This window comes from Mauremys mutica, chromosome 10, assembly GCF_020497125.1.
Source record: "Mauremys mutica isolate MM-2020 ecotype Southern chromosome 10, ASM2049712v1, whole genome shotgun sequence".
NCBI lineage: Eukaryota > Metazoa > Chordata > Testudines > Geoemydidae > Mauremys > Mauremys mutica.
The window spans coordinates 48815538-48843304 of NC_059081.1; the positions used below are offsets into that span (position 1 = coordinate 48815538).

The 27767-nt window shown below is 39.8% G+C and overlaps 1 protein-coding gene across 6 annotated transcripts in view; it reads right to left on the reverse strand.

The window, feature by feature from the left end:
* Positions 1 to 27767, reverse strand: part of TFPI (tissue factor pathway inhibitor) — a 59581-nt gene that overhangs the window by 22291 nt on the left and 9523 nt on the right. For all 6 annotated transcript variants that reach the window (XM_045033122.1, XM_045033121.1, XM_045033123.1 and 3 more), the window contains 2 exons: positions 17208 to 17329; positions 8411 to 8611 (listed from right to left, as the gene is read on the reverse strand). In XM_045033122.1, the coding sequence (XP_044889057.1) occupies positions 8411 to 8611; positions 17208 to 17325 (319 nt within the window). In that variant the 5' untranslated portion in view covers positions 17326 to 17329. The remainder of the gene's footprint in view (positions 1 to 8410; positions 8612 to 17207; positions 17330 to 27767) is intronic.

The window sequence follows — 27767 nt, forward strand, 5'->3', positions numbered from 1 at the left end:
CACAGAAACCCTTTCCCTTTATATACATTCTACATTTTTTTGCATTTACTATACATTGCATTACACATTTTTGGATTGGATTAGTTACTAATTCCTACATGGCATGCTTTGTCCAAGCATTGTTTGTTTGACCTACCTTTTTACCCCATCTCCATATTTTTAACTTATTTTGTCCATTCTTATTTTGTTTGTACTAAAGGATTCCCTGGCTGTTCTCCCTCTTATCTTAGCTGGCTCAGACATTTTGTATTCTTAGCCTACTGACCTATTTACTTATATTTAGCACAAACCTTCCATTTTCAGCCTAATAATTCATTTACCTCCCTAATCCTATCTTCTAAGAAATAAGGCCTCCCTCATGTGCTTAATTACTTATGATGTCAGGCCTACCTACATTCTCATATCTTAATTAGTTCGCATGAACTTTTAGCCTTTCCTCCGTGCTTGCTCCAAAGCACCTTTCATTTCTGGGGTTTATATGAGTGGTCCATGGAAGATGCATGCACATCCCATTATTGCTGAAGTGCTGTGGCAGTGGAAGTTTCATGGGTGTCTCTTGGGTGTTTGTTTATTTCTGATACTTTTCCCTTTTAACCAAGCATTTCTCATTTTGTGAGTTTTCCTTAATTCCTAAATTGAAAATATTAACAAGAAACATTTTGTTTGCGGCATAGATACAGCTGTGTTGAAACACTGGCAACATTAAGATGTATTTAAGCAGTTAAAATAATGCTGAGATATTACAGAGGGAGCACCAGATTCAACAATAAGATCCAGTTCTACTGAATCATGCTGGTGAAACTAGATTAATTAGCCAGTTAACCTGGGTTTATGGTTAACTGGCACTGAAGGTGAATTTTGGCCATAAAGCCATTTTATCTGGTCCCTATACTAACTGTCACCTTCCCAGCTACTGGTGTAGAGAAGGCACAACAGATGCTCCTATGTTGTGTCATTCCCTGGCTGCAGATTCACAGCCCCTTTGGTCCATTAGCATCTGCCACAGAGCTGCTGTTAGGTTACCTACTAGGTATCTTAAATATGCTTGAGGCCAGACTTGTACAGTGAGTCAGATTCTTAGCTGGCATAAAGCAGCTTGGTTCCATTTCAGTCTATGAAACTATGCCAATTTACCCCAGCTGAGATTCTTGCACGGGGGGGATTGGATCAGAAGGCAGCAAAGGTTGGCTTTATACCACCTTTAAAAGCTTTACAAGGATTTGCCCCAACACCTTTTGCCTTTGGAGTTTAGGGAAGGTGCCCTCTTTTTCCTGCCTCAGACTCTGTCTCTAACAACCTGACTACATTAGATTGAGGAGAAAAGAGCCATCTGGTGAGATCGAATTCCTCTCATGGCACCTTACTGATTACATATGCTCATGACTCCTGTAAAATCTTCACCCTTGATTCATTATGTATCAACCTTTCTTTCCTTACTCTTATCCCCTCTATCCTGATGGACCATTCCAAGTGACCACAGGGTTACATGTTGGCATGAGGTACATGCAAGAGACTTTCCTACTCTGTATCTGTGCCAGAAGAGGAGAGAGAAAATGCTTTGGTGTTCCAGCTGAATCCCAAATCCAGATGACAATGGAAGTGTGCCAAGTGTCAGTCTGGTGGATAGAAAACAAGAAGCTAATCCTCACACTCCAAAATCCTGACCTTTTTAGCATAAAAAACAAATCAAGAAAGGAGCTTTGTTTGCTATTCTGATATATGTGCTTTGTGTTCTTGAGTAGCACAAATCCCCATGACTACAAACAGGTTAATCATATTTTTTCTAATAAAAAAGTTGTACCCTGTTGTACAACTGATAAAGACCCCTTTAAACAAAGGCTTTTCCCTTTGGATAATTTTGCTGGAGAATAAAGATTTTTAGGATAAATACTTACATAGCCTTTGTTTGTATGGGTTTCTTTTATGAAAGTTTAATAAATATTGAAAATAATTTCGGGATTGGTTGCTTACAGGATACATTAAATTAAATCCCTGACACAAATTTATGAATATGACCTCAAAGAAGGAATTTTGGTCTAGAAATCCCAATGGTAGTGAAATATACAAGTTCTATGCCAAATAGGAATGATACGATTTGACTATTTTATATTTTTCTTTTTAAAATTTACGTTAATACTGTATGAGTTGTAATAAAAAATAGTATTAGTTATTTGTGATTCAAAGACATGTTTGTTACAGAAATGTATATGATAAACAATATGCATTTACGGGGGCCAGGGAATCATCTGCTTTGTGGAGCACAAAATCTTTCACATTATAATATTCACTTAGGTTTTGATGCATCTAAGCACTTACGCATGTGTTTGACTTTAAGCTGCAAAGTCGTCCCATTGACTTTAAGCCTATGCTTTAGTGCTTTCCTGAATCAGACTTTTAGCAAATTAAAAAAGGACTCCATAAATATTCCACAGTCAACCCACAAGATTCAATTCTGTGTAGGACAAATAGCGAAAGAGATTGACAGGGCAGTCTGGAGCAGCCAAGAAAGGAAACATAAGAAGTGGGAATGGACTGGGATGTGATTACTCATGCTGACTTTGTGTATGGATCAAGAGATTCCGGAGTTCATGTTCACCTGAGTTGAACTCCTGTCCCAGCTGGATTTCCTGCCAAGAACAATCTCCCTCCTACATCCGGCAGTTTCTTAAAATGATTATCTTAAAAAACAAGGCTAAAAACCATTTGAATTGTACTGTATTTTTGTATGCTAATGAACACCCAAACAGGTAGGGAAAAAAAACCCATAGAAACTTGCTTTTAAAAGAAAGAGAGAAAAAATGGTAAAGGCCTTTGATAAACTGTATTAACTTCTACAAAAAATAATTCTGGGCACATGGCTGCAGAAATACTAACTACTATCTGCACTGCAGGAAAAGGAAATTCAAAAGATGATGTAAAGGCTGTACCCCTCCTGAACCCATGCAGACGTGATTCCCCAGTGAGGTTACTGAGCCCAGTTAGAACTGGGTTAAATGTATTCAGCCTGTTCTTTCACACTCTGAAATGCTGATTAACACTACCTTAATTGTTATAGAATCTTCAGTTGCTCCAGCATCCTGGGTATCTCATCTGTCAGTCACATACTAGCATATCATTATTTTGGTACATCATTCTTACATGCACTTGCTGCCGTCTGAACTTTAATTTTTAATCTCAGTGACACTAGGGTAAATACAGGGCAAACTACTCATCGGAAACCCCTAAGAATAGATTTAGGCTGCTTTCCCCTGTTGCAACTTCACTTTTAGAGGAACTTCCGCCTTGAAGGCTCTGTTCTGAGTCTTAGCAGAAGCCAATAAAACTGAGTCTTAAACTAGTTCATTGTCCAGAAAGCTACACTGAAAGATCTGCTGATGGAAGGGTTAGTAGTGACACAGTCATTATCATTGTCACAGGTCATTGCTGAAATTTTCCAGTGAAATTTCTATGTCACCAGAGGTAGCTCAGTGTGCGACATGACTGCTTCAAAGAAGAATCCTTATAAAATATAATATTTTTTAAAAATTATAACTAAACCCACTTTGCTTCTAAAATCTGCAATCCAAACATTTGACAGGATATGAAATCAGACAGTTTGCAGTGGGGTGGGGGATGTTCTAGTGGGCTAGGTATAGAACTAAGTTTGACAATGCAATAGACTGGTGCAGACTGAGCAGAAAAAAGGTGTATGTGGTTAAGTGATAGAAGTTGCACTGATCTGGCGTTCAGTGAGTGTGCAAAATGAGTACAACTTTCTGTCTGGGAGAATCAAAGGAAGCAGTAGGTGGCAAGGGAATTAGCAGGAGGGTTAAGATAACTTAACCTTCTTGTTCATTGCTTTTCTGTTCATTTCTGCCCCCTCAACATGTACATTGCCCACCCACTGAATGCAAAATTGGTGTAAGGTATACTATTGATATTTATAGCTGTTAACATACTTCAGCACATACGTCATTCTTAAACTCAGGCTTCCATGAGAATTCCTTCTTTTTAGATTACCTTGCTTACTGAATTTATCCCACTACTTCAGCCCAGTTAGGCCTCACGACACCCCATTAAGTAGGAATCCTCACCTCCACGTGACAAATGGGGAAACTAAATCAAAGAGCAGTTAAATGACTTTCCCATACTCACACAGAAAATCATTGGAATAAAATCCAGGTTCTTAATCCCATGCCTACCCTCACTATTCATTAAGGAAGCAATATACCTGTTACTTTTGAAACTACAGTCCCTCAGCCATAATCCTGGCGTTGACCCAAATTCAATCTATGGATGTGACTAAGTGTTAAACTTTCTACCTTTATTTCCCTACCTGTAATAAAGAGACAATAGAATATTTATTTATGGTACCTAGCTCTTGGGAGGATTAGTTAACGTTCACAAACTATGAGGAGAAGCACTATGTACAGTAAGTGCTAAGTATCAGCAAGAAACATTTTAGTACTTGATGTGACCTGCACACCTGCTCCCTTCACTCTTCTCCCCTCTACGTCATTCTGACACTTTGAGGGAAAATAGGCACGTTAAGAAGCTGTTTAGGATTGGGCTAGTGACATGGCTCTTGGTCAGGGGTGGGCAAACTTTTTGGCTCCAGGACAGGCTATGAATCCTCATGAATCTGGGGGTTGGGATGTGAGAGGGGGTGAAGGCTCCTGCTGGGGTGAGGGCTCTGTGGTGGGTTCAGAAAGGAGGAGTTCAGTGTGCAGGGCTGGGGCACAGGGCTGGGTGTGGGGGCTCCAGCTGGGGGTGTGGGCTCTGGGGATGAGGGTTTGGGGTATAGGAGGGGACTCTGGCATTCGGAAGGCAGGAGGGGGATCAGGGCTGGAGCAGGGTGCTGGGGTATGGGAGGGGGTCGGGGCATGGAAGAGGTTCAGGGGTGTAGGCTCCAAGCGGCACTTACCTCAAACAGCTTCCAGAAGAGTGTCATGTTCCCCCTCCAGCTCCTACGCAGAGGCACAGTCAGGTGGCTCTGTATGCTGCCCTGTCCGCAGATGCTGCCCCTACAGCTCCCATTGGTCGTGGTGCCCCGATCCCGCTCCCCTACTGAAGCACCAGACCCTGCTCCCCGGCGGGTGCTCAAGGGCCAGATTAAAATGTCTGAAGGGATGGATGTGGCCCCCAGGCCATAGTTTGCCCACCCCTGCTCTTGGCAGTTTTTATATGGACACAGATTTTTTCTGGGACTCCCCTGAGACACATTTAGGATGTAATCTAGAGCCCACAGAAATCAAGGGAAAGACTCCCGTTGACTTCACTGGGCTTTGGGTCAGGCCTTAGTGACAGACTCCGAATTGATAGACATGATGGAGAAGAAAACAGATTGCCCTTTGCATCTAGCGTGTAACACAGACACAGCACAATGCTGTGAACTGCGTTGTCTTAAAGCTGCAGCATCCTGGGTCAGAACAGCAGGAAAGGGTCTTTTGAATTCTTATTGTAAACTCCTAGTTTCTAAATGATTTTCCAGAATTAAATATTTTATTTTATGAGATACAAAAATTTGCCAAGCATGAAGATGATACATACTGTTCCCAGGAGGTCAATTTTTATCCTGCAATTCTGGCCTGATGCCTAGAGTACATCAGCATATTTCCAGAGCTATGAGGAGGCATGTTATAGGGGCATGCTTTGAACATGGTGAGGACAAACAGAATGACAGTTACTGACGTTTGCACAGAAACCTATCAGAAGGGTCCTCAGATTGCTTCACAAAAAGTCAAGACAGCTTAGTTACATATGAATCTATCTCAAATGATATCTCATTGCTCAGCCTAGGAATAACTTAATCCCTTGTATCAGTGGGTCTCCTGGGTCTATTACTATTTAATACCATATTTTGCAATTGGGCAACAGAGGGTTTGTGACTGAAAAGTGATTTCTGTTGAGGACACAGGATTAGATGAATCCTTGAATCTTAATGGAATCATACATCATTTGTATGAATCTGAGTTCAAATAACAAAAACTTTTTTACAGTATTGAAAATTACTGGAATACTTCAGGCTGTTTTCACTCACGCCCCAGAGACCTCTGGCCTTCAGCTTCCACCCACTGCTCCTCCTGCGCTTCACAACCATTTCCCCAACCCCTTTCTGGCTCCCTCCTGAATCTACATGACACCTTCCATCTGTCTTCCATCTAATCAAAATCCATACCTGGTATCCAAAGGAACTTGGAAGAGCATGCCTAGTGATGTTATGAGTCCATACATTTGTCACATTCATGAGGGGGCAGTAGCTTTCTGATTTAAGAGCATCTCTCACTCGGCACTAGTGAGGCCACATCTGGAGTATTGTGTCCAGTTTGGGGCCTCTCACTACAGAAAGGATATGGACAAATTGGAGAGAATCCAGCGGAGGGCAACAAAAATGATTAGGGGGCTGGGGCACATGACTTATGAGGAGAAGGTGAGGGAACTGGGCTTATTTAGTCTGCAGAAGAGAAGAGTGAGGTGGGATTTGATAGCAGCCTTCAACTACATGAAGGGGGGTTCCAAAGAGGATGGAGCTAGACTGTTCTCAGTGGTACCAGATGGCAGAACAAGGAGCAATAGTCTCAAGTTGCAGTGGAGGAGGTCTAGGTTGGATATTAGGAAAAACGATTTCACTAGGAGGGTGGTGAAGCACTGGAATGGGTTACCTAGGGAGGTGGTGAAATCTCCATCGTTAGAGGTTTTTAAGGCCCGGGCTTGACAGAGCCCTGCCTGGAATGATTTAGTTGGAGTTGGTCCTGCTTTGAGCTGGGGGTTGGACTAGATGACCTACTGAGGTCTCTTCCAACCCTACTCTTCTATGACTATAGCACTTCTGAAGGCTGATTTCACAAGGATAGAGCCCTAAGCACTTTATGATTATTATTTAACAGAAAGCTTGGTGTTCCCTGAATACTCAAACTCATATTCTACATAAAATGTCATTATCAACTCTTCTACAGAATAGTAATCTGGCATTGTTTCCTCAAAGGTCTTTTTCATATAAGTTTTGCTTTTGAAATACTCAAGTTAAGTTGCTATAACTATAATAAAGGTTATCTAGTCTTATTACAAAATGCATGTAACTGTAGCCAAACATTTCTGTAATAGATCCTCCTTACACAATATCCAGTTTCAGTATCAAGTTCAGACAAAGCAATACTTCCCAACCACAAATTGCTGACATCTATGAGAGATAAACAAGGAAACAGGAGATATACCACCTTCACATCAAAATGACTTCTGTGATTGATATGAGATTTTAATATGCTGTATGAGGAATTTTCCTAATTATGCCGAATTTACGGTATAATTTGTAAAGGTGTGGACACCTACAGGCCCTTTGGAAGTGAGCAGGAGGTTTAGGTGCTCAGTTCTTACAAAAAAAAAATCAAGCCATTCAATTTCCCTCCCTCTTCAATACCAGAGTAAACACTATGCACATTTCGTCCAGACTGACAGCATAACTGTACATTTGGCATCTTAAATGTGTATCTTGGTATGATCCTATTATTTGGTATCTACCGGTTAGCTGATGAAGCCTCATTCAGACTGTAAAACGTAGCAATTTACAGGCAGTACAGAGAAACAATAATTAAGAATATTATTTGTGAGCATTATTCATGGTTATTTCTGCCCCTTTGCCAAGTAGCTGTGGCAAATGTCTGAGGTCTTGCAGATTGTCTTCTCAGTGTAGGAGAAGCTGGGGATGTGAGTCTGGGTATATTTTAAGAATAACTTTATTTACACCAGTCCCGGAACAGAGGTGTTTATCAGCATCCAGACGATCCCTTCTTTCAGCAGTGTCAGCCCGACACCCAGGGAGCCTCAAGAATTGATTTTACACAACAACCTTTACCCAGAACCTTGCAGAAAAAAACCTTCACACCACGTCTTCCCAAGACAGAAGATCTGCTCACACTAAGAGTGTGTCTACACTGTAATCACAGGGTGTAATTACAGCTTGAATAGGCATACCCAAACCAGCTTTATTCTAGCTATCTCAGCTCCCAGAGCAGTGAAGTCGTGGCAGTGCGCACTGTATAAACCTACCTGGAACCCTGGATAATTGCTAGCCTGCACCAAAGCATGTGCGCTGCTGCAGCTTCATTGCTCCAGGACCAGCGTTTAGCTAGATTAAAGCTAGTTTGGATACATCTGCTTGAGATGTAATCACACCCTGGGACACCACACCTATAGACATACTCCACAAAAAAGAATTTGGATGACTATGTAGCAGCACCACCTGGTGACCCCTGTTATAACAGTATTATTGTGATTATTATTATTATTGATATAGCCCCTACAGGCAGAAGGCCCCATTGTTCTGGGAAACATAAACAAGAGATGGCCCCTACCCCTAAGAACTCACAATTTAGATATAAGACACCATATGAATATAAAGGACATGCAGGAGGACAGGAGAAAGGATACTGACCTGATACCACGCACATATCCTGGCATTCTTCTAGTGTTATGAAGTTGTTCTCATTGCCATGGCATCCACCGTATTCAAACATCTCACACTGGCGGGTTTGAATGTTGAAGTAATACCTTGTATATATTGCTTTACAGTCACCGCCATCTGCCTTCAAAGCACAGATTGAATTTCCTAGCTTCAGTGGTGGTAAAGCAGCACCTATGATGGTGGGGAGAAAGGTAGCATGATACTAAGTGCTGTGAAGTTAGTTTGGGAATTTAGCAATATATCTTCAATGGGATTAGAGATTTAAACACTGGCCCAGATTACAGCTCTGACCCCGAGACCATTTTACCTTTGCTCTGTCCCTTGCCCTTGCTCCTGCACTCTTTGAAAGGCATGGCACAATATTTGGCCCTTGATGTTTTGTACAGCTTTAATGTGTGCTTATAAAAAATAAGATCATCTGTATCAGCGCCCCAGTTCTAGAAGTGGAACTCTGATTGGTGAGGGATTTCTATATCCTATCAAAACAGCTCAAATTTTAGAACATAAGAAGGACCACACTGGGTCAGAACAATGGTCCGTCTAGCTCAGTATCCTGTCTTCTGACAGTGGCTAGTGCCAGATATTTCAGAGGAAATGAACAGAACAGGGCAATTAGAGAGTCATCCATCCACTGTCATCCACTCCTAGCTGCTGGCAAACGAGACTAGTGACACTCAGAGCATGGGGTTGCATCTCTGATCATCCCAGCTAATAGCTACTGGTGGACCTATCCATGAACTTATATAGTTCTTTTTTTGAACCCCATTATAATTTTGGCCTTCATGACATCCCTGGCAATGAGTTCTGCAGGTTGAGTGTGTGTTGTGTGAATAAGTACTTCCTTTTGTTTGTTTTAAATTTTCTGCCTATTAATTTAATTGGATGACCCATAGTTCTTGTGTTATAGTCTGCATACAGGTTTAAGACTAGACATACAGGTTTAAGACTAAGCATCTACAACTAGACAGTTGAAAAACTGTCATCAAAACAGTTTTCAATCAAAATATTTTTGACTGAACCATTTTTTTTGTCAAATTACATAGCTTTTGATGAAATTTTATTTTGAACACAACTGGAAAAGTTATTCTCAAAATGTCACAAAAAGTTGTTTCACTATTTTCCTAATGGTAAGTTTCAATGGTGTTCCTTTGACTTTTTGTTTTGAAATTTATTTTATTTTATATACTAAAGTAAAAAGAAAGAAAAATGGTCAAAATACAAAATTATTTCAGTTGACCCCAAATTAAAATCATTTTGGAATTTTGTTTTGCATTTTTAAATTTTGTTGTGTGTGTGTGGGGGGGGTGTCTTTTCATCTCAATTTGAAAATAAATTGAAATCTCACTTTTTTTTTCAGAATAGAACATCCATTTCCTGATCCACTCTAGTTAAACCACCTAGTTCCCCTTAGATGACTCTTGGATTTAACCACCTTTTTTTCCTCTAGGTAAAATAGAACTTGCCATTTGAGTAAAAAAATACCTGCCTCTTAGAGGAAGTAGACATTTGGGGCTAGAGTGAAGCTTATAAACTAGAGTTGTATGTTGTTGTGTTTTTGTTGTTTTTTTTTAAACACACACTGCACTGCACTGGAACTTAGGCAAAATTTCTCCTCAGCTACTGATGCAAAGGTTAACGAGCAGCTGCTACAATGTGCACTTCTTGGGACCTGCAGGAAGAATTCTGGTTTCTGTGAAAGAGTCACAGCGTAACCCAAAGAGTGAAGTGTGCACTTTGTTCAATGCCTGGGGAACTCAAATCTGCTATCCAATCATCCTACCAGGTAACTAGCACTCTCAGGACACTAGCAGGGAGCAGTCCTTATGTCACCCAATGGACAGCAACCAGCCCCTGTGCAGAGGGTGCAAGGTAAGGAGAGAGGTCCTCCCACTCTCCCCCTCTTCTCTTCCACCCAAAAAATATTGGGCACAGTTGAGGCTTTGTAGTTTTTTCTATTTAGATCTCTTAGGTGTTAATGCTATTAAATAATTAGGATGATGCCATATACCAGACAAATGCTGCTAGAAATGAGCTAGAATGAGTAGGAAACTCTAGCACTGAAATAGAGAGCAGCCTTTGAACAAAACCAAACCAGAACGGTCCTCCAGAGGGCAGCACCATTCTATTAAATAACACACACTACTGAGTCATAAACCTATACATTGCAACTCATAGGACTGCACAAACACTCTATTTTTTAAACTTTATTAAGAAGTAAATCTGTAAAATCATTAAGGTGTGCACAACTTTAGAATATTTAGATTAAAGTAAATTGATTTGAGTTGAAAAGCTGAAATCTATGCCTTTTAATATGCAATATAGCTTGATAGTACTGACATATTAACTATAGCAGAAATCTTGTCAACTAGACTGTACTGCTGAGACTGTATGGGGATGTTAAGACAGCACTGTAGTTGAAGACCCAGTTAAGTACCCCTGTGGATGAAGCTCTTTCACTGTTTACATTATACTGTGCACCCTTTTTTCCCTCCTAGGGCTGTAAAAGTTTTAGAGGTGTATGCGTGTGCTTTTATTGAAAGCCAGACTGACAGCACTTCAAACTGAAGCCTTCCACTTACCCATAGAACACACACAAAATAGAATACGGTAGTGCAAGATTTTCCTCACCAAAATTAGTCAGAGTGAGGACGTAGGTTATTCTCCTTGTGCCTTTTAAAGCATTGAGCTCTCTTAAGACTGCCCACAAGGATACCCATGCAATGGCTCAGGGGACAAGGCGAGAGAGAAAGGGGACAGGAACTCACATCACATCACAACTGACACTAAGTAGAATTTGAGTGCCCAGTCTCAGTTAAGAAGCTAATGTGGCCTGGTCCCTCCAGTCCCTCTAAGACACTGACCTGCCCCAATCACTTCTGGTCCCTCCAAGTCAGGCTAAAGACACAATGCTAAAAACTCTGCATTGCTGTTGGCCAACCTGTGCCTATTCTCTGATATTTATTTTTTAATTTGCAAAAATGGCCTAATTAAAAAAAAACCCTTAAAGGCCAGATTTATGCTGATTTACTCTAGCTGAGACTCTATTCACTTAAATGGAACTATATCAATTGCAGGGAGAGGACTAATTTCCACTACCGTTAATATCATAACTTCATGGCCTTTAAATGAACCATTTAAAAATTAATGTCTTCTATGATGAGAACACGAGAGACTGTAAAGGACATAATCAGATTTTATATTCCTAAAACAGGTAGCTAGGCAACAAAATCTGGATCTAAGTGCCTAATTTTAGTCACTTCCATTTGAAAATTGTCTCTAAAGGTCTGTATCTCAGTTTCCTCATCTATAGGATATTTATAGGTTTTTCCATCATAAAATGCTGATTCACTGAAATCTGCACCTTCCATAGGAATGATTCTGTCAAAATTCTGATGGAAACTAGGTAGGTTTTCAATGGAATCCTGCTTGTCAGGCAGGGTTCTGATGAAAACATGTCTGGTTTGCTGCCAACTTGCCTGAACCTCACAGGTCTGTGGCTCCTAAACAGCTTGGTCTCCTCGGCTTCCCAGGTCCAAGCAGCAGGCCAGGGGGGCTGCTGAAGAGTCAGGGTTCCAGAGATTTCCAGGTCTCTGCCAGGTGGGCCACCTCACAGTCAGGGGGGCTTTCAAACATCCTGGCTACGGAGCAGCCTAGAAGCCCAGGGAGCCTCAGTTCCATGTTCAGCTCTGTCATTTAGTCCTTTTGAAAGGCAATTTGGGAATTCCCATGCCACAGGAAGTGTCTCAATTTCATTTTTCATTCTATTCTGCAACCAATTTTATTGTTGTTGAAATGTTGGAACTTCCCACAAAATGGGATTCCCAGTTTCCAGCCAGGTCCAGATATTTACCTACCTCAAACTGGTGCTGTGAGGGTCAGTTCATACTGGTTGAAAGTGTGCTGAGATCCTTAGATAGAGGGTATCATATCAAAATGTTAGTGATTCTTTCTTCTCAGAATACCCATGAAAACTCAAGCCTCTAAAATCAATCTAGGTCAGTGGGGCACGAAAAGAGGGCATAAAAACCTTTTGTGCTTCCCAGACTCAAGAGGTCCAGACACATGGCTACATCAACACGTTTAGCATCCTACACGTTGTCACATCTATGCCATATGATACTGTCTTCATCTTATTAAGCCAAATTATAAGGCAGAACAGACATGTAAATTTAATCATAGAACCATACGATGAGGATGAACAAATTACTATCTAAGAGGAGGTTTGCTGCTCAATGAATGAGAAGAATAATCTGTCTCAGCAACTAGCTATTTTCCAATCAAAACCACAGAAACAAATGATTGTGTTACTTACTTCTCAAAGCCTTTCCTCTGTTTACAATGGGAATGACACTGAAACTACTGTTGTAACATTGTTGTAGGACTGCAAATGTGCGTATTGTACGTGCCCTGTTCTACACTGTCTCAAGCTGTGGACACATTTATTTTCTTAAGAATTATAGTATCAATATAGAGACTCAAGAAAATGTGCAATGTTGAAGTCACAAAAGGCCAAATTCTCCCTTTTTGTACAAAGGCCAAGTAAATAAACTGTATGAAAAAGGGTTTTCTGTGGGATTCAGAGGATTGGAACCATCCCACCAGTCTCTGGAGCATTAGTAGAGCTGTTTCTCATTGTTTTAAACTCAGCAGTTCTCATCTCCTTTAGTTGATTTGGAATTAGCTTTATTTTCCCAGCAATAATGAAGAGTTCTAAAATGGATGAGAGTTTGGCCAGTGGATCTGTATAAGCACAGATCCACCTTTACCCATTTCACACTTACAGGATAAGGCATTTGCCTAGCACTGCTCTGTTGATTACAGATGCTGCAGATCCACCTCCATACACAGTCTTCTGCTCCCTTCACAGTTGAACTATATTGATTCTGCTCCATTTTGGTTCCTACATTCTGGTGGTGTGCCTAGAATTTACACCTTAGTGAAGGCTGATGAAACTTCAAGAGAAACATCTCTCCTTGAGGACTAATCTTAGGAAGAAAATAAATTAAGCATCCATATAATATGCCAGAAGAAAAGTCTGTAAAGTCATACCAGAGGTATATATACCACAACCCAGGAATATTCCGTTTGATGCATTAGAGATCAGAATTTGATCCAATTTCTCAGAAGCATTGTTTTAAGGAATGCTTACAGCTGAGCTTTTGGGTCCATGTACAGTGGCTACCATATGTCTGAAACTCAACAGTTTCATCAGAGTGTTACATCAGAGGCCTAATATAACATCTTTATAATTCTGTTAGTAAGTCATGTTGTAGCTTGAGGCATGTAAAACCCAGGTTTATGTGAATAGACAAGAAATATTGATAAAGCTTGATCAGCACAGTTGAAAACTGCACTTTTTTTTTCTGGGTAGACATACCCAAAGAGTCCAGCTTGACTTTTAGATCTTGAGTTGAATAATGGTTAAAAAACCAACAACCATCATTTACTTATCAAATGAATAGACTCAATACAGAAATCATGGAGACAATAAATATAAGATCCATAATGGCATTGTTACAAACTCACTTTTCAGAGCAGAACTACACTTTAACTCAGCTTTGAAAATAAAACCTAGGGATCCAGTCATCTGCATTAGAAAGATTTTACACAGGAATATTTCAGAGCTTGCATGTGCAGCACTTTCTCTTCTGTTTGCTGAGGTTACTTATTTCACACCACCCCAGGCATCTTTCAGTAGTTATTCTTATTTGTAAAGATATGCTGTCGTCATTATAAGCTTTCTCATAAATGCCTTTTTTCTTTGATAAGTATTATCAATACTAAGCAGCTTGTCATTGATGAAAAAGGGGTTTCTTTTTCTCTCTCTCTGTCAGTTTCATTTGACGATTTACCACCCACACACTGCTAAGAGCTTTTCCTACCAGTATATCTGAATCCTCAGACTGTCACATTAATTCTTGATAAACTTTCACATCATAATAACACCACATTTGAATGTCAGTGACTCATTTGTTTTAAACTTCAGATCAAATAAAGGGCACCCAGCAACAAGTGGTATCATGGGACACTTTACGCAACACAGAAACAGTTATGTAACAGGTTGGCATTTTCTGTAACTTTTTGATACCCTTATTCTTTTAATTATTTATTATTTGAGCACTGATACTGTTCTCAGCGCCATGCAGAACATATTGGAACACTCTCTATCCTGCTGAGCTTCCAGTTTTCAAACTGCCCTAATTTAAACATGGGGGTTTTTGATACAGGCTCTTCTATTCAAAAGGATCCCAGAGCATGATTTTACATGTTCTTTGGGTTTAAGAACCACTTTATCCACCACAGAAATAGAACCTCGGGTGGATTTCTGGAGTGACACATGAGAGCTGTTTAGCAGCATTCAACACCACTCTACAGGACAGGAAGAAAACACCATAAGTGAAATTCTGCCCTGAATGAAGTCAATAAGAGTTTTGCTGTTGACTACAATGGGACCAGATTTCACTCCACATCTAAGAAAATTGCAGGAGGAATTTTAGGTAGGAAAAACCTAATTATAGAATAGGAATTTGGTGAAAACATCAGACAGCAGCCTTCCTTTTACAAAAAGTGATAAGGCGTCTTCAATGGATGCAAGAGGACTTGGTTTCATATCTCAAAGACTAACATTTCTTTGATTTGGAATCTGGATCCAAGATGTGGGAATGCTCAACATAATGAGTTCATGACTGGTTTTCAAGTTATTGGTTGTGAAAGCATCACAGACTTGAGAAGGGGTTTGAGTTTTCAGCTGTGCTTAAAAGAAAAACAAGTAGTAATCTGTAAGCAATGTGCTTTGTTGTTCATGACCCTTCCCTCCCACCACAAAAAGATTGTGAAGCTTAGTCTACTAGGCTTTTTAGTTTAGTAATTCAACTAGAAATTGAAGTGATCTGTGCAACAACTTATCAAGGTTGTTGAAATTGTAACAAGAAACAAGAGTTTCACAAACTACTAGGAAGCGACGAGTTTGTCAAAAGAAAATGTTTGTACTGTACAGTATAGAAAGGATGCATGTTATGCAAGGTCATGTCAGCTTTTGCAAAAAAGGGAGTTTATTTTTGGACTTCAAGGCTGCGAGGTAAATGTAAGCACAAATTTCTCCAGAATGACTCAACCTGATTATGAAAGGAGGGAATTTATTTGGTGCAGAGCTAGGATGTTATTTTCAAATTTGATGACACTGATTGGAATAAAATCTGACTACACTGACTATATTTCTATTGTAGCTGATGACTATGCAGAATTAATACTTTTATCTCATGGACATTGGTGTGGGTGATGACTGTTCATCCTGGGCCAGATATGCCCTCCCTGATGCTAGAGCTATAAAGCCCATCCTGAGTCTATAGAGTGCTAATCCTATTCTGATATCCTCCCAGTCACTCAGTGGCTGCCACCTCCTGTTCTAAGACTCCATTCCCAATAGCCTTTAGGGATATTATCTATGAGATACTGTGTATACTCAATGTTTTCCCTGCTCTGTGGTTATGGACAGTGTGGGGCAAGGGAGAAGAGGCATGGGTGTCTCTGGCTGATACATACAAGCTTCCCTTAAACTGGACACCCAGTTGATCTCTCTAAATTTGAGCTGCCAGCTGGGGGAGGTATCAAGCCACCAGGGTCACTCAGAAAGGCGGATAAAGCATTTATTACAACACCCATACTCTATGTTCTTTGAAGGACTCAACAATTTGAGGGTCAAGATCCTGCCTCTCTCTCTTCCCATGGCAGAGAGGCAGGATGCAAAGAGGCCCACCTGGAAGGGAGTTCATTTAAGAGAGCTCCTAGTCCCCTAAACTGTCTTGAACCAACTGTCCACTGAGTAGCTCTGGAGCTACTCTTTACACCATTCTGCGTTGGGCCCAACCTGTTGAGAATTAGGTAATCTGGTGTGAATGCCTACTTACAGATGCGTTTATATGCCCATTACTGCCATGTCACCATAGGCCAGGATTTGCCTTGTATTGATGTTGTCATACTGTGTTCTGAATGGCTTAGAGAAAAAGACCTATTACATTTTGAAAACCGCATCAAAATTTTAACATGGCCTCTTAGTTTTTCACATGAAGCTAATGTCACATGCAGTTAATACACTTGCCTGTGCACATGTAGTAACTGTGTATCTAAAATGGGCATGCCTAGAAAAAACTGGTGTGCCTGGGTAAGGGGCAGTCTTTAATTGCACCATTAGAGGAACAACTCTTGAAAAGAAGAGCGATTCTGTGAGCTCCTGTTTTGTGGAGAAAAGGAGAGTGGTGTATCCCCACCCACTACCAGACCCATCATATTCCTTCCCCTGGTACATGTGGAGAGTATAGCCATGATTCCACCTACTCCCCAAACACGCAAGGAACAATCCTTACTCCCTGCCCAATTGCATAGGATACATTCACAGTATAGCTCTTATGGAGTGATGTTAGCAGCTGGCATGGGGTTTGTTTGGAATTGTAGCGTTTCAAAAGGGTTGGGAGACAGTCCAGAAGCTGTAGCTTGGAAAGAGCTTCACAACTGGTTTACACACACACACACACACACACACTCTACTTCACAAGATCTGTCATTTTTATGCCACATTCTTAGTATCTCACTGCAAGGGCTACAGTCCAATACATTATTTAGGACTGCTCTTTGCTCAGATAAGGTCCAGTTCTGTTTCCACTGAGTTCAATAGGAAAGCCCTCTGGACTTTAGTGGTGAAGGTTAAGGTCCATGATTCTTGTTTCATGCAATTTCAGATGGCGAAAGAGTTAAACTTGTAAACTCTTACCTGGGATATCCTGGTCGTCTTCTCCATCTTTTGAGTCTGCAGTCACATGCCATGGGACACAGCCCAACAACAGGAGTAAGGTAGTAACTAAGAAACAGCCTCTCTTCATTTCTTTCATCTTTCTGAATAACATACAAATACAATAAATATTTAATAAAGTTTCCTGAGAAACAATGTTGTTCAAAAGAATATGAAAAAAAAAAATCCCGATCCACAAGATTTTGAACAGTATAATACACTTTTACATATATGACTAAGTACACTGTAGCTCATGTGTGTGTGTGTGTGTGTGTGTGTGAGAGAGAGAGTGTGTGAGAGAGAGAGAGAGAGAGAGAGAGAGAGAGAAATGTATGTGTAAAGAAAACATAGATTCTCAGCTGTGCTCTGCAAGGGATCAGGTTTCAGCTCTCTGATTCTGAGATCCCATCCTCAGCACAGATTAGAAACACAATTAAGAGTCACCAAGCAGTTACGTTTATTTTAAGATACAATTTAAATCAGATCCCAGAGAATGGATTTCTTTAGATGCGGCATTTCAGTTTCCAAAGCCAACTTCAGTTCAACTCCTTAAAGAAGATTTACATTGTACAAGTGATCAACTAAATGGATTGCACAACAACTAGGATTCTATCTGAAAATATATCTATCTATACATATATATTTAAAACAAAATATGATGAATTTAAGTTCATTGGCCATATTTTCTGCTGGTAAAATTCCACTGAAGAAAATAGTATTATGCCAGCAGAGAATTTGGCCCTATATATTTTGAGAAAAGTCATTCACATAATTTATCACCACAAGCCACTAAAGTTCCTTTTCTAGTATTTAGTTTCTTAGTAACGACTAATAAGTTTAGGGCAAAATTTTTCAAAGGATCTCAATGCAGTTTCTAATTTTGTGTACACAGCTCTGAGCTCACAATCATTTGAATATAGAATATAGAATTCTGCAAGCAAAAATGGTATTTGTATGTATGAGTGACAAAGAATGCAGGGGTGCAGGGGTGACAAAGAATGCATGCAAATCTAGAGGCTACTTTTTGAAAATCTGGCTTTTAGTGCCTACATTTGTTTTGTTTTACAGAAACAAAACACCTTCACACTAATCAAAGATACCTTAATTGTTCCAGAATATTAAGTGGACAATGAGATCACTGAGAAAAATCGTGCACCCATCAATTACCCAATACAGAGAGGGATTATCTGTATTGCAACACCCTTTAGAAGAATAGAGCATGCACTTTTCTTCATTGCAGGCAAGCTCTCAAATAAGTGCAAGGACTACATTTGTTCCTCGCCCCTCCATTATGCACCCGGAGATTATCTAGATACAGTGCTTTACAAAGGTAGTCAACATCATTGTAGTCAACATCATTGTTGTGCTTTAGGGCTAGATACATCATGGGATTTAGGGGCCTAACTTCTGCTTTAGGTGCCTAGGTCCAACATATAATCACGACTGAGATCTAGGATTGCCAATTTTGGTTGGATGTATTCCTGGAGATTTCATCACATGACAATATTTAATTAAAAATTAATCTGTAATTCCTGGAGACTCCAGGCCAATCCTGGAGGGTTGGTAACCCTACCAATATCCTCAAAAGCCTGCTCAGATGCTGCCTAATCCTGTAGGCGCTTAAATTCCCCAGTTGCCTACATTTCTTCCAGGAAAGTCTCTTAGGCATCTAAGTTTTCTCTGATTGGTATGTGAAAAACCACTCACGTCCCAATGCTGCCAAGTTGCTCAGCTCTTTAACTTGCACCTAAGCCCCAGCAGGATTCTTACACAACCTGACAACCTCTCTCCTCACACTTCTTGTAAACTCAGATACAGAAGAAGAACGGGCCTATTATCTCAATCCTGCCTGGTTGAGCTTGTTACATCAGATACATGGGAGGTGTCATTTTCTTTGGTTATTTGAACATGGATTTATGAAAGGAATTTTGTCTGAGTCAGACTCTGGGCCAAACTTTTAGTTCACTAGAAAAATGAAAGCATTACTAGCTGTAATCTACATCTATCATTTCTATCTACCCAGGAAATTAGATGTTCTCATCATTATAGTACTTGAGCAACCCACAAACATTTAACATTTTTTCCCCCTCACAACAGCCTTTGGAAGCAGGGGATTATCACCACCACTTTGCAGATGAACAGACGCATATGAGCCCAGATCCTCAAAAGTTAGGAGTCTAAATATCTTTGAGGATCTGGGCCATAGAGATTAGTTTATTTGCAGTGGCCACACAGAAATCATGGCAGAGCCAGAAACTGAACCCTGACCTTCAGTCCCCAGTCAGTGCCTTAACGACAAGAATATCATTCCTCTCCTGCCTGATAATTTACAAGTGATATTTTTTCCTTCTGTTTATTCAGTTTAATTCTGGCCTTTATATGTAAATGAAAGCAGAGATGAAATTCTGAAAACAAAAATCTAGTGAAAAAAACATAGAGCACACAATGAGTATTAGAAGTAATTTGTAATGCATGAGTCATCCAAAATTCAATCTGGATCCAGTAGGGCTTGAAAGGTTTTTCCCATTGAAATTTTAATATTTCATGTGTCTAGTGATGCTGAGATATATCGTCATTCAATGTTTTCTATAAGAAATGAGATTTTTGGGGATTGAGGGAATTGTTTTAACAGAAGAAAAACTACATTGTTAAAGTCTTTCATGGCTCCATTATATTTTTCTGCCAAACTAAACAAAGAAACACATTTGCCTTTCAGTTGTTTCATATGCTTCATTTCAGCTCTTGCCCCTGCCATTTAAAATAATCCATCCATATTATATTTTGGCAAGGTTTCAAGAAGTCAAAACCCATGTTGTGTTCGATAACATGATATGATTAGATTGTATTTCTAGAACCAGATTTGGAAAGGGTTAATTTCTGCTCAAGATATAATAATAATAAACTGATTTTTAATTAATAAAATAATTCTGAAAATTCATACAAACAGCAATGAAACTGAAGTTCTCCCCATATGTTGTCAAGAGAGATTCCATGGTACTTTTCACAAAGGTAGCGTTTTATGTTCCCCTGCCCAGTCGTCACTTATGCAAGTAGTCACTTTAGCTTCAGTTGGCTCACTCATGGGAAAAACGGATTTCAGGGTTGGACACAAAGTAAGAATATTATACCTTCCCAAACTCCAACTGCTATTTTCATTAGATAAATATTATTATTTCCTTCCTGTCCCTAATAGTAGCATTGCTAGCACTATTATAATGGCCCACATCATTATAACAGTCAGTATGTTCCATCCAGAGTTGAATGATCCATAGGAAGTTCTCCCACTGCCTCCATACTAGAGGAATTTCTTGTTAGCTTGCTACAAGAATCTCCTGTACTTTCTCCAAAAAGAAGTTCTGTGGATTTCATCAACAACTACTGACTGACTTTCTGATGCCAAATATTTTCAATTAATTCATTTCAATGCCACCAGCTGAATTTACTTGCATGTCTTACCTCACCCTGTCATCTGCATTAATCTTTCTGGCTTGCCTTTATAGACTCAGACTTTAAGGCCAGAAGGGACTGTTACGATCATATTTGTCTGACCTTGTTCACATTGCAGGCCGCAGAACCTCACCCATCCATTCCTGTAGTAGGCCCATAACCTCTGGCTGAGTTACTGATATCCTCTAATCTTGATTTAAAGACTTCAAGTTACAGAGAATCCACCCTTTACTCTAATTCAAGTAATCTGTGCCTCATGGTGCATAGGAAGGTGAAAAACCTCCCAGGGTCTCTGCCAATCTGGCCTGGGGGAGAATTCCTTCCTGACCCAAACATGGCAATCAGTTAGACCCTAAGTATGTGGGCAAGACTCACCATCTAGACACCTGGGAAAGAATTCTCTGTAGTAACTCAGTGTCCTCCCTCTATAGTGTCCCATCTCCGGCTGTTCAAGATACTAGCTAATAGCAATTGTGGATGGCCCACATAGCCCATAAACTCATCAAGCCCAGTCTTAAAACAAGCTAGGTGTTTTGCCCCTTTATCCTTTGTCTGTTACAAAGTCCTTCCTCTTGCCTGTGTCCGTCTCTATCCATCCTGTTTTACCAACTTCTCCAGTCTCACACCCTCCCTATAGAGATTATAGAGACACAACACACTGTGCTTCAGGTGAATTCAAGACTGTCTTTATCTCCTGTTTACACAGACCCTTACCTCCTGGTTATACGTTCCCTACTGAACACACTGAATAGCGGCTCTAATTGTTTATAACTAGCACCACACTCCCATCTTCACCTCAATTCAATCCTTCCAGATAAAAACTTGGTTTATAGAAAGCAGGTGGTTTTCAGAGTGTATATCATATCTGTATGTAGATAGATACATGTACACACCCATATTTTATAATATTATGTATATTTTGTGGGACTGTTAAGACATTCAGTTAACAGACCTAAATAACCGTGTGATCTTATGATTGTAACCTTTGTTCTCCATTCCATTATTCTCACTGTTTGCTGCTTTAACTCACTGTATCATGTCTAAAATTAGACTGTAAGCACTTCTAGGCAATTTAAGTGCTTAATTAGTCTGTCAGGCATCCAGCACATTTTTGGCACTATATTAATAAAAGTAAACATTGAACACAAGAGGTGCCAGGATAAAGGCCTGTGGAACTCTGCAGCTATGGGCTGTTGGAGACACTGATCGGTTGCCTAGCAATTCCCCTTTGTGCTCTCTCTCTCTGAAATAAAAAAGCGGAGACATTTCAAGATATTCCTTCCACTCCTTCCAGGTATTGTAATCAAGAAAGCAACAACTCATGATTCATGTTGCTGATATCAGCAGTTGATATCTGGTCTGCTCAGCAGCCTCAGGAAATCACTGACCAAAGGCCACTGACACTGTGATTAATGCTGTTTCCATGTCACAGACTGGCCTGCTTGATGATTAAAAAAACCAAAACTGTTTATTAAGTGTTGCCTGGCCACTGCTTTCTCAAAATATTAAGTGAGACCATTAGCTGAAATGCTTGCTGCCAGGCACCCTGGTCTTTTGAGATCTAGAACATATTTAAGAGTTGCCAGTAGCATGTGCTTCTTTTGGGAAGTATTCGTGCTGTCCTGTCACCAAAGGGTTTAAACAGTCTCCAGTTTCTAATCAGCCAAGAAGGGCAAAGGATCCATTTCCATCTTAAGTGACATTCACACAGTGCATGAAAAACAAACAAATAAAAACCAAATCGACTCTGAGGAGGAGTTCAGGAGGACTGTCCCGAATTTGCTTAAGCTTCTCCGTATGGATCTAATTCCCCATGTAATTCTATGAGATGCATAAGAATGATACATGTCCAAATAAAATAAAATAAAATGAGTTTGTATGCAAATAATATAGCATCAAGATAGTGACACAAACCCACAAAACCAGTTAAATAAGAAATATAACCAACTGATTCCTTTTAGTACCTAGCTCTAAAAGGTCTGATTTGGGGTCAAATTCTGCCACCCTTACCCACAGTGACTGTGATGACTCAGAATGAGTAAGGGTAGCATCCGTTGTCTTTAAGATGTGGATGCATCTTATGATGCACTTTTCTTACCAATGTCTTTCTTTGCGTGTGTAGGTTTGTGGAGAAAGTCTTTTTTATCTGAGGCTAGAGAATCAGTTTTAGTATATCACATTTATAATCCACTATTTGGTCAAAGGCCTAGACCACATTGTTTCAATAAAGAGCTCTGTACAAGGCATCCTGAACTGCTAGAAATATACTATTACATTCGATATCTGAGTTAAATCTGAATTGCAGTTTGTGGTTTACATTAGTACATTTTTTAAATCCATAACCAGGATTATTATATATATAGAGAGAGACACATTCTAAGTCAGCAATTATTTCGAGAGTGAGTGGAGAATAAATATTTGTCAGGGAATAAAGATAATGCCTGACTTGACATCATTTGGGCTGGGTAAAGAAGTAAAATCAATATCCGAATTAACTGGATTTTAGAATTCCCCAGTCTTTCATGAGTTCATCAGAAATAGATATTCAGAGACATTTTGTACCATGCCTCACTTTTATGTTTTGAGGAGAATTTGGAATGAGAAAGATTTCTGAGTACTTTCAATCCCTGAAGAGCCCCTATATTTTATTTAATGCCCCACTTTCCATGCTTATGGAGCCTCCATACTGCTTCTCAAGATGATGTAGGCCTAATCCAAAACTCAGGTGGACCTTGGATCAGTCCCAAGTTTGCACCTGAACCCTCCCTATATACTGGGACTTATGGATTCCAATCCCTCAGGTTTAAATCTAGAATTCTGGTTGCCTAATCCAGGGATAGGAAATATATATCTTTTTGTTCTCAAAAATTGCTTAACCAGTTTTTGATCAATCCTTCAAAACCCCCAAAAAGGTTTCATCCCAGGCTGAGAACAAACATACTGTGTATTAAGCCAGAAAGGGAAACATTTGACCAAGTAATTAGCAACAGTAATTAGTAACAACAAGATATTCAGTTGGGGGAGTTTAAGAAGAAATTACTGCATTTGCACAAGGGACAAAAAATCTCAATGAGACAGTTGCAGTCCTGTTCCCATCCCCCCTTGCCCCTTTGAAAAGAGTATTTTATTGAAAGTAGCCCTTATGAGATTGCCAATGTTTGGGTAGTTTCCCAAGAGGAAATTCAGCCTGTATAATTGCACATCTGCCTCATTCTCAAGAAAAGTCAATACAGAATGCCCTTTATCTTCTTACTAAATTCCCCTAGAGTCAAACATTCCTAGTATATTGTGTCACCTTGGGGGGAATGGATGAAGGTTCTAACGCTTACCGTCTAAGGCTCTTTTTGCAGTTTAGGAATTTCTCATATCAGATTAAAAGAAAAACAAAATCCAATATCAAATTTAACTGCTGCTTAACAAAAAAAAATGTCTCTCTACAAAACCAAAAGTTTTACAAAGCTAGCTTAATGTTCAATGGAGGCCTTAAGATTTAAGATTCAAGTGGAATTATTATTTTTAAGGCAGTATATACAATAAAGCACAATTCAAAATGTATTATGTGTGACCTTCTGCTCTGGGGATCAGAAGCAGCTGGAGCATGTACAATTTTTGCCAATTGCATGCAGGAGACAGGAGGGGATGGGCTGAATATGAAAAGTGTGTGTTAGTGCTCTCTCCATTTACTTCCCCCAACTCCTGATCATACTTGGACAGATTCAGGTATCCTCACTCCACCAGAGTAGCATCTTAGTCCACATGTGGTCCCATTGACTTCAGGACAGGAATGATTCAATCATGCATCAGTGACAGCTTTTCTTTACATCAGAATATCAGGAATTTAAACTCAAGATCTTATTGGCCCATAGTTAGAAACAGGAGCATTTTACTACTGGAAAAAGGAGACTCCAATTCTCCAGTGGGATCATGCCCTCTAGTAAGTCCCAAGATGACTGACTTTAAAGCCATGACAGAAGATAGGATAGGTTACTTCTAGAGCTCCCTCTGAGCTCTGTACAATGGAACTAATGGTAACAGTTGTATTTGACTTTACAGTTGGAGGGTTACAAACTGTAGTCCCAATAAACTTTAAAACTTTCTAGACCATTCCTAAAATGGGGTTTTCTGTGGCATAAGGTTATCTGATGGTCTAGGTGGTATACAGGCCTTTTCAACACTGATTAATGATAACCTTCATAACATATACTTGTGAATAATAGCTATACCTGGTCCATGACCCTCCCTACCTCAAGGTGGGGGAAAGTGAGTGGTAGAGAGGCAGCTGCAAGCCAAATGGGAACTTCCTTATGACAGGACTCCTAACTGTGAATTCCTTTATGATGGGAATCCCCAACTATCTCTATAGAGGAGCTGTAAGTCCTATAGCCGGAGGGGCACAAAGGAGACTTAACTTGGGATCTCTCCCTTTATATCATGGTAATGGCTAGAAATAGCAGAAAACTTTCGCCACATTTGTAGGGATTTTGCTGAAAAAAAACCACCCACACTTTTCTGTGTTTTCTGACCACTTTTCAGGAATACATTTTTCACGACCTGCAGTGTTAGACCTTTTGAATATACTTATTTTGCTTTGTAGCCTGTTCTGCACTAATGTCTATAGTAACTATAGTTTAGCAGCAAACATTTTCTTCTGTCTGACTAAATGGAAAGAAAAATAAAAGGTGGGTTCATATATTAGCAACTGACACCATTAGAAAAAAGCATCAAGTGACATTTCAGTGACCACGAAAGTGACTTATTCAAAGTGATAGCACAGGAAATGGAAGAGGGGAAAAATGCAAAAGATATGGTAAATTCAGGAACAGTAAGACATAGGTTATGAAATTTTGTGCATAGGTTTAGGTTGTATTTAGTACAGTTTAAAATTAAGGAAAAAATAGCTAACTAGATAGCAATTCTGACTTAATTTAGTCCACTAGTCCCTTTGGATAATTCACTGTGCTTAAAATATATATATATAATTTCCCCCCATTTATACTAATCAGTAGGATCCCAAACTGGACTACGTCCCCGTTCTCATCATTGAACTAACCAAAGCAGGGTTTTGCCTTGTGGTAGAAAAGGTATTTTGATCCACGCATTTTGATCCACGCATTGATTTTTAACAAATGCTAGCACCATGTTTTTCTCACTGACACTGCTTTAAGGAAGAAGAAAACCAGGCCTATCATTTTTTAATCTGACAGCATCCCTACAAGACAAATATTTACTGAATGTAGCTTGATTTGGAAAAGCTAGGACGAGACAGTTGTTTCTGTTTGCACTCAATTAATATTTGAATGTTGAAATGCTGTTTCTCACGCATCTGTTTCTTCTCCCTCTAAAAAATAAAAAGTGATTGAAACAAGGCAAGTCTAAACAAACCATGATATAGATGTTTCAGGAAGCAGTCAGAAGTTTTGCTTTTGACATGATAATACCAACAACAATAAAAAAAAAGCACACAGCAGAATTTATTTCTGAATCTAAAGTATGAAGGAAGAATGTCTGCTGGGAAAAATGTCCAATTTTTCCATTTCATATTCACCTCAGAAGATTGACTGGTCTTCCTGGTTTGATATGAAGCAACAATTACTGGACTGTAAACTGTGTGCCAATTATAAAATGTCCCCCAATATCTTACAGGCCCTGAACCAACTCCAGGCCTGTGGCATGTAGGTACCCTGCATGTGTTAAGGAGGAAAGCAACTGTAAAGAGTCTCTTCTTTCATGCTGCACCTAAACAGCACTGGGCAAGTACTAAGACCGCCACTAGGCTCAAGACTCAGTGTTATGCCACAAGGCCAAGTCTTCAGCTGGCTAATCCTTGATTGCAGCTGACAACAGGGCCTTGTGGGCCAGAAGGAATCAACAGAAAATGATATTTTTTCCTGTTTTGAGACATTCTATAAAATTTAACAGAAAATAATATGCCCACTGTAGAATGGTTCAAGGACCCATAGAATGGAGATCATTCTTAGTTCAACTATATTTGTGGAGGTTCCATTTGAGCAGATCCTGCTATCAGGTTCTGCCCAACAAGCTGATGTTAAAGAGTGTGTGCATAGATAGGACAATTATCATCTCCCTATTGTCCATGCCAGACTACCCACTACTGCTTAAGAACGTAGCATCTTTAAATGAAAGAACTAAATGTCTTTGGGGGTTATGGGAGGTGCTTCTGTTTTTGTTGTTTTTTTTCCTAGATTTTTGCATGAATTTTCAATGGAGCAATGCTGAGGATGTGTCCCCAACTTCCCCTCCCCCTGGAATCTGCACTAGTAAACATAAAAGATTAACATAAATAGCTGCTAGATTTTCAAGATTGTGCCTAGCAATATTTCGGAAACATAGGAGCTTGGGAGGGATTTTAGCAGAAGGATCTGAGGCCAATTTTATGGAAAGTCTTCTGCCTACACACTAAGGCCTGGTCTACACTGGGGTGGGTGGGGGGGAATCGATCTAAGATATGCAACTTCAGCTATGAGAATAGTGTAGCTGAAGTCGACATATCTTAGATCGACTTAGAATCACTTACTACGCATCCTCGCGGCGCTGGATCAATGGCTATGGCTCCCCATTGACTTTGCTTCTGCCTCTCCCTGAGCTGGAGTTCAGCAGTTGACGGGAGAGCGACCAGAGATCGATTAATCGCGTCTACACTACACGCGATAAATCGATCCCTGATAGATCGATCGCTACCCACCGATCCGGCGGGTAGTATAGACGTTAGACAAGACTGTTCAGGTCAAATCTTCAGCTTTTTCAAGTGGACTTAGCTCCATTGACTTAAAAGTAGATATGGAAGTTTACACTAACCAATTTAGGATCAGGCCATCTACATACATTGATAAGGTTTACAGAATTTCAATACAAAGTTTCTGAAAGATACTGATTGCTTTAGATTACCAAATCTAAAGGATTTAAAAAAAATAATTCATTTTCCTCCAGGTTTGCTTTTCACATTTCATTCTAGGCAGGGGACAGGCATCACCAATTTGGTCAACTTAATATACCCTTGCCCTCCGTCCCCCCGACCCCCCCCCCACACCATTTGAAAGCTTATTATGTCTACTTTAAGATGAAATATTACATAGA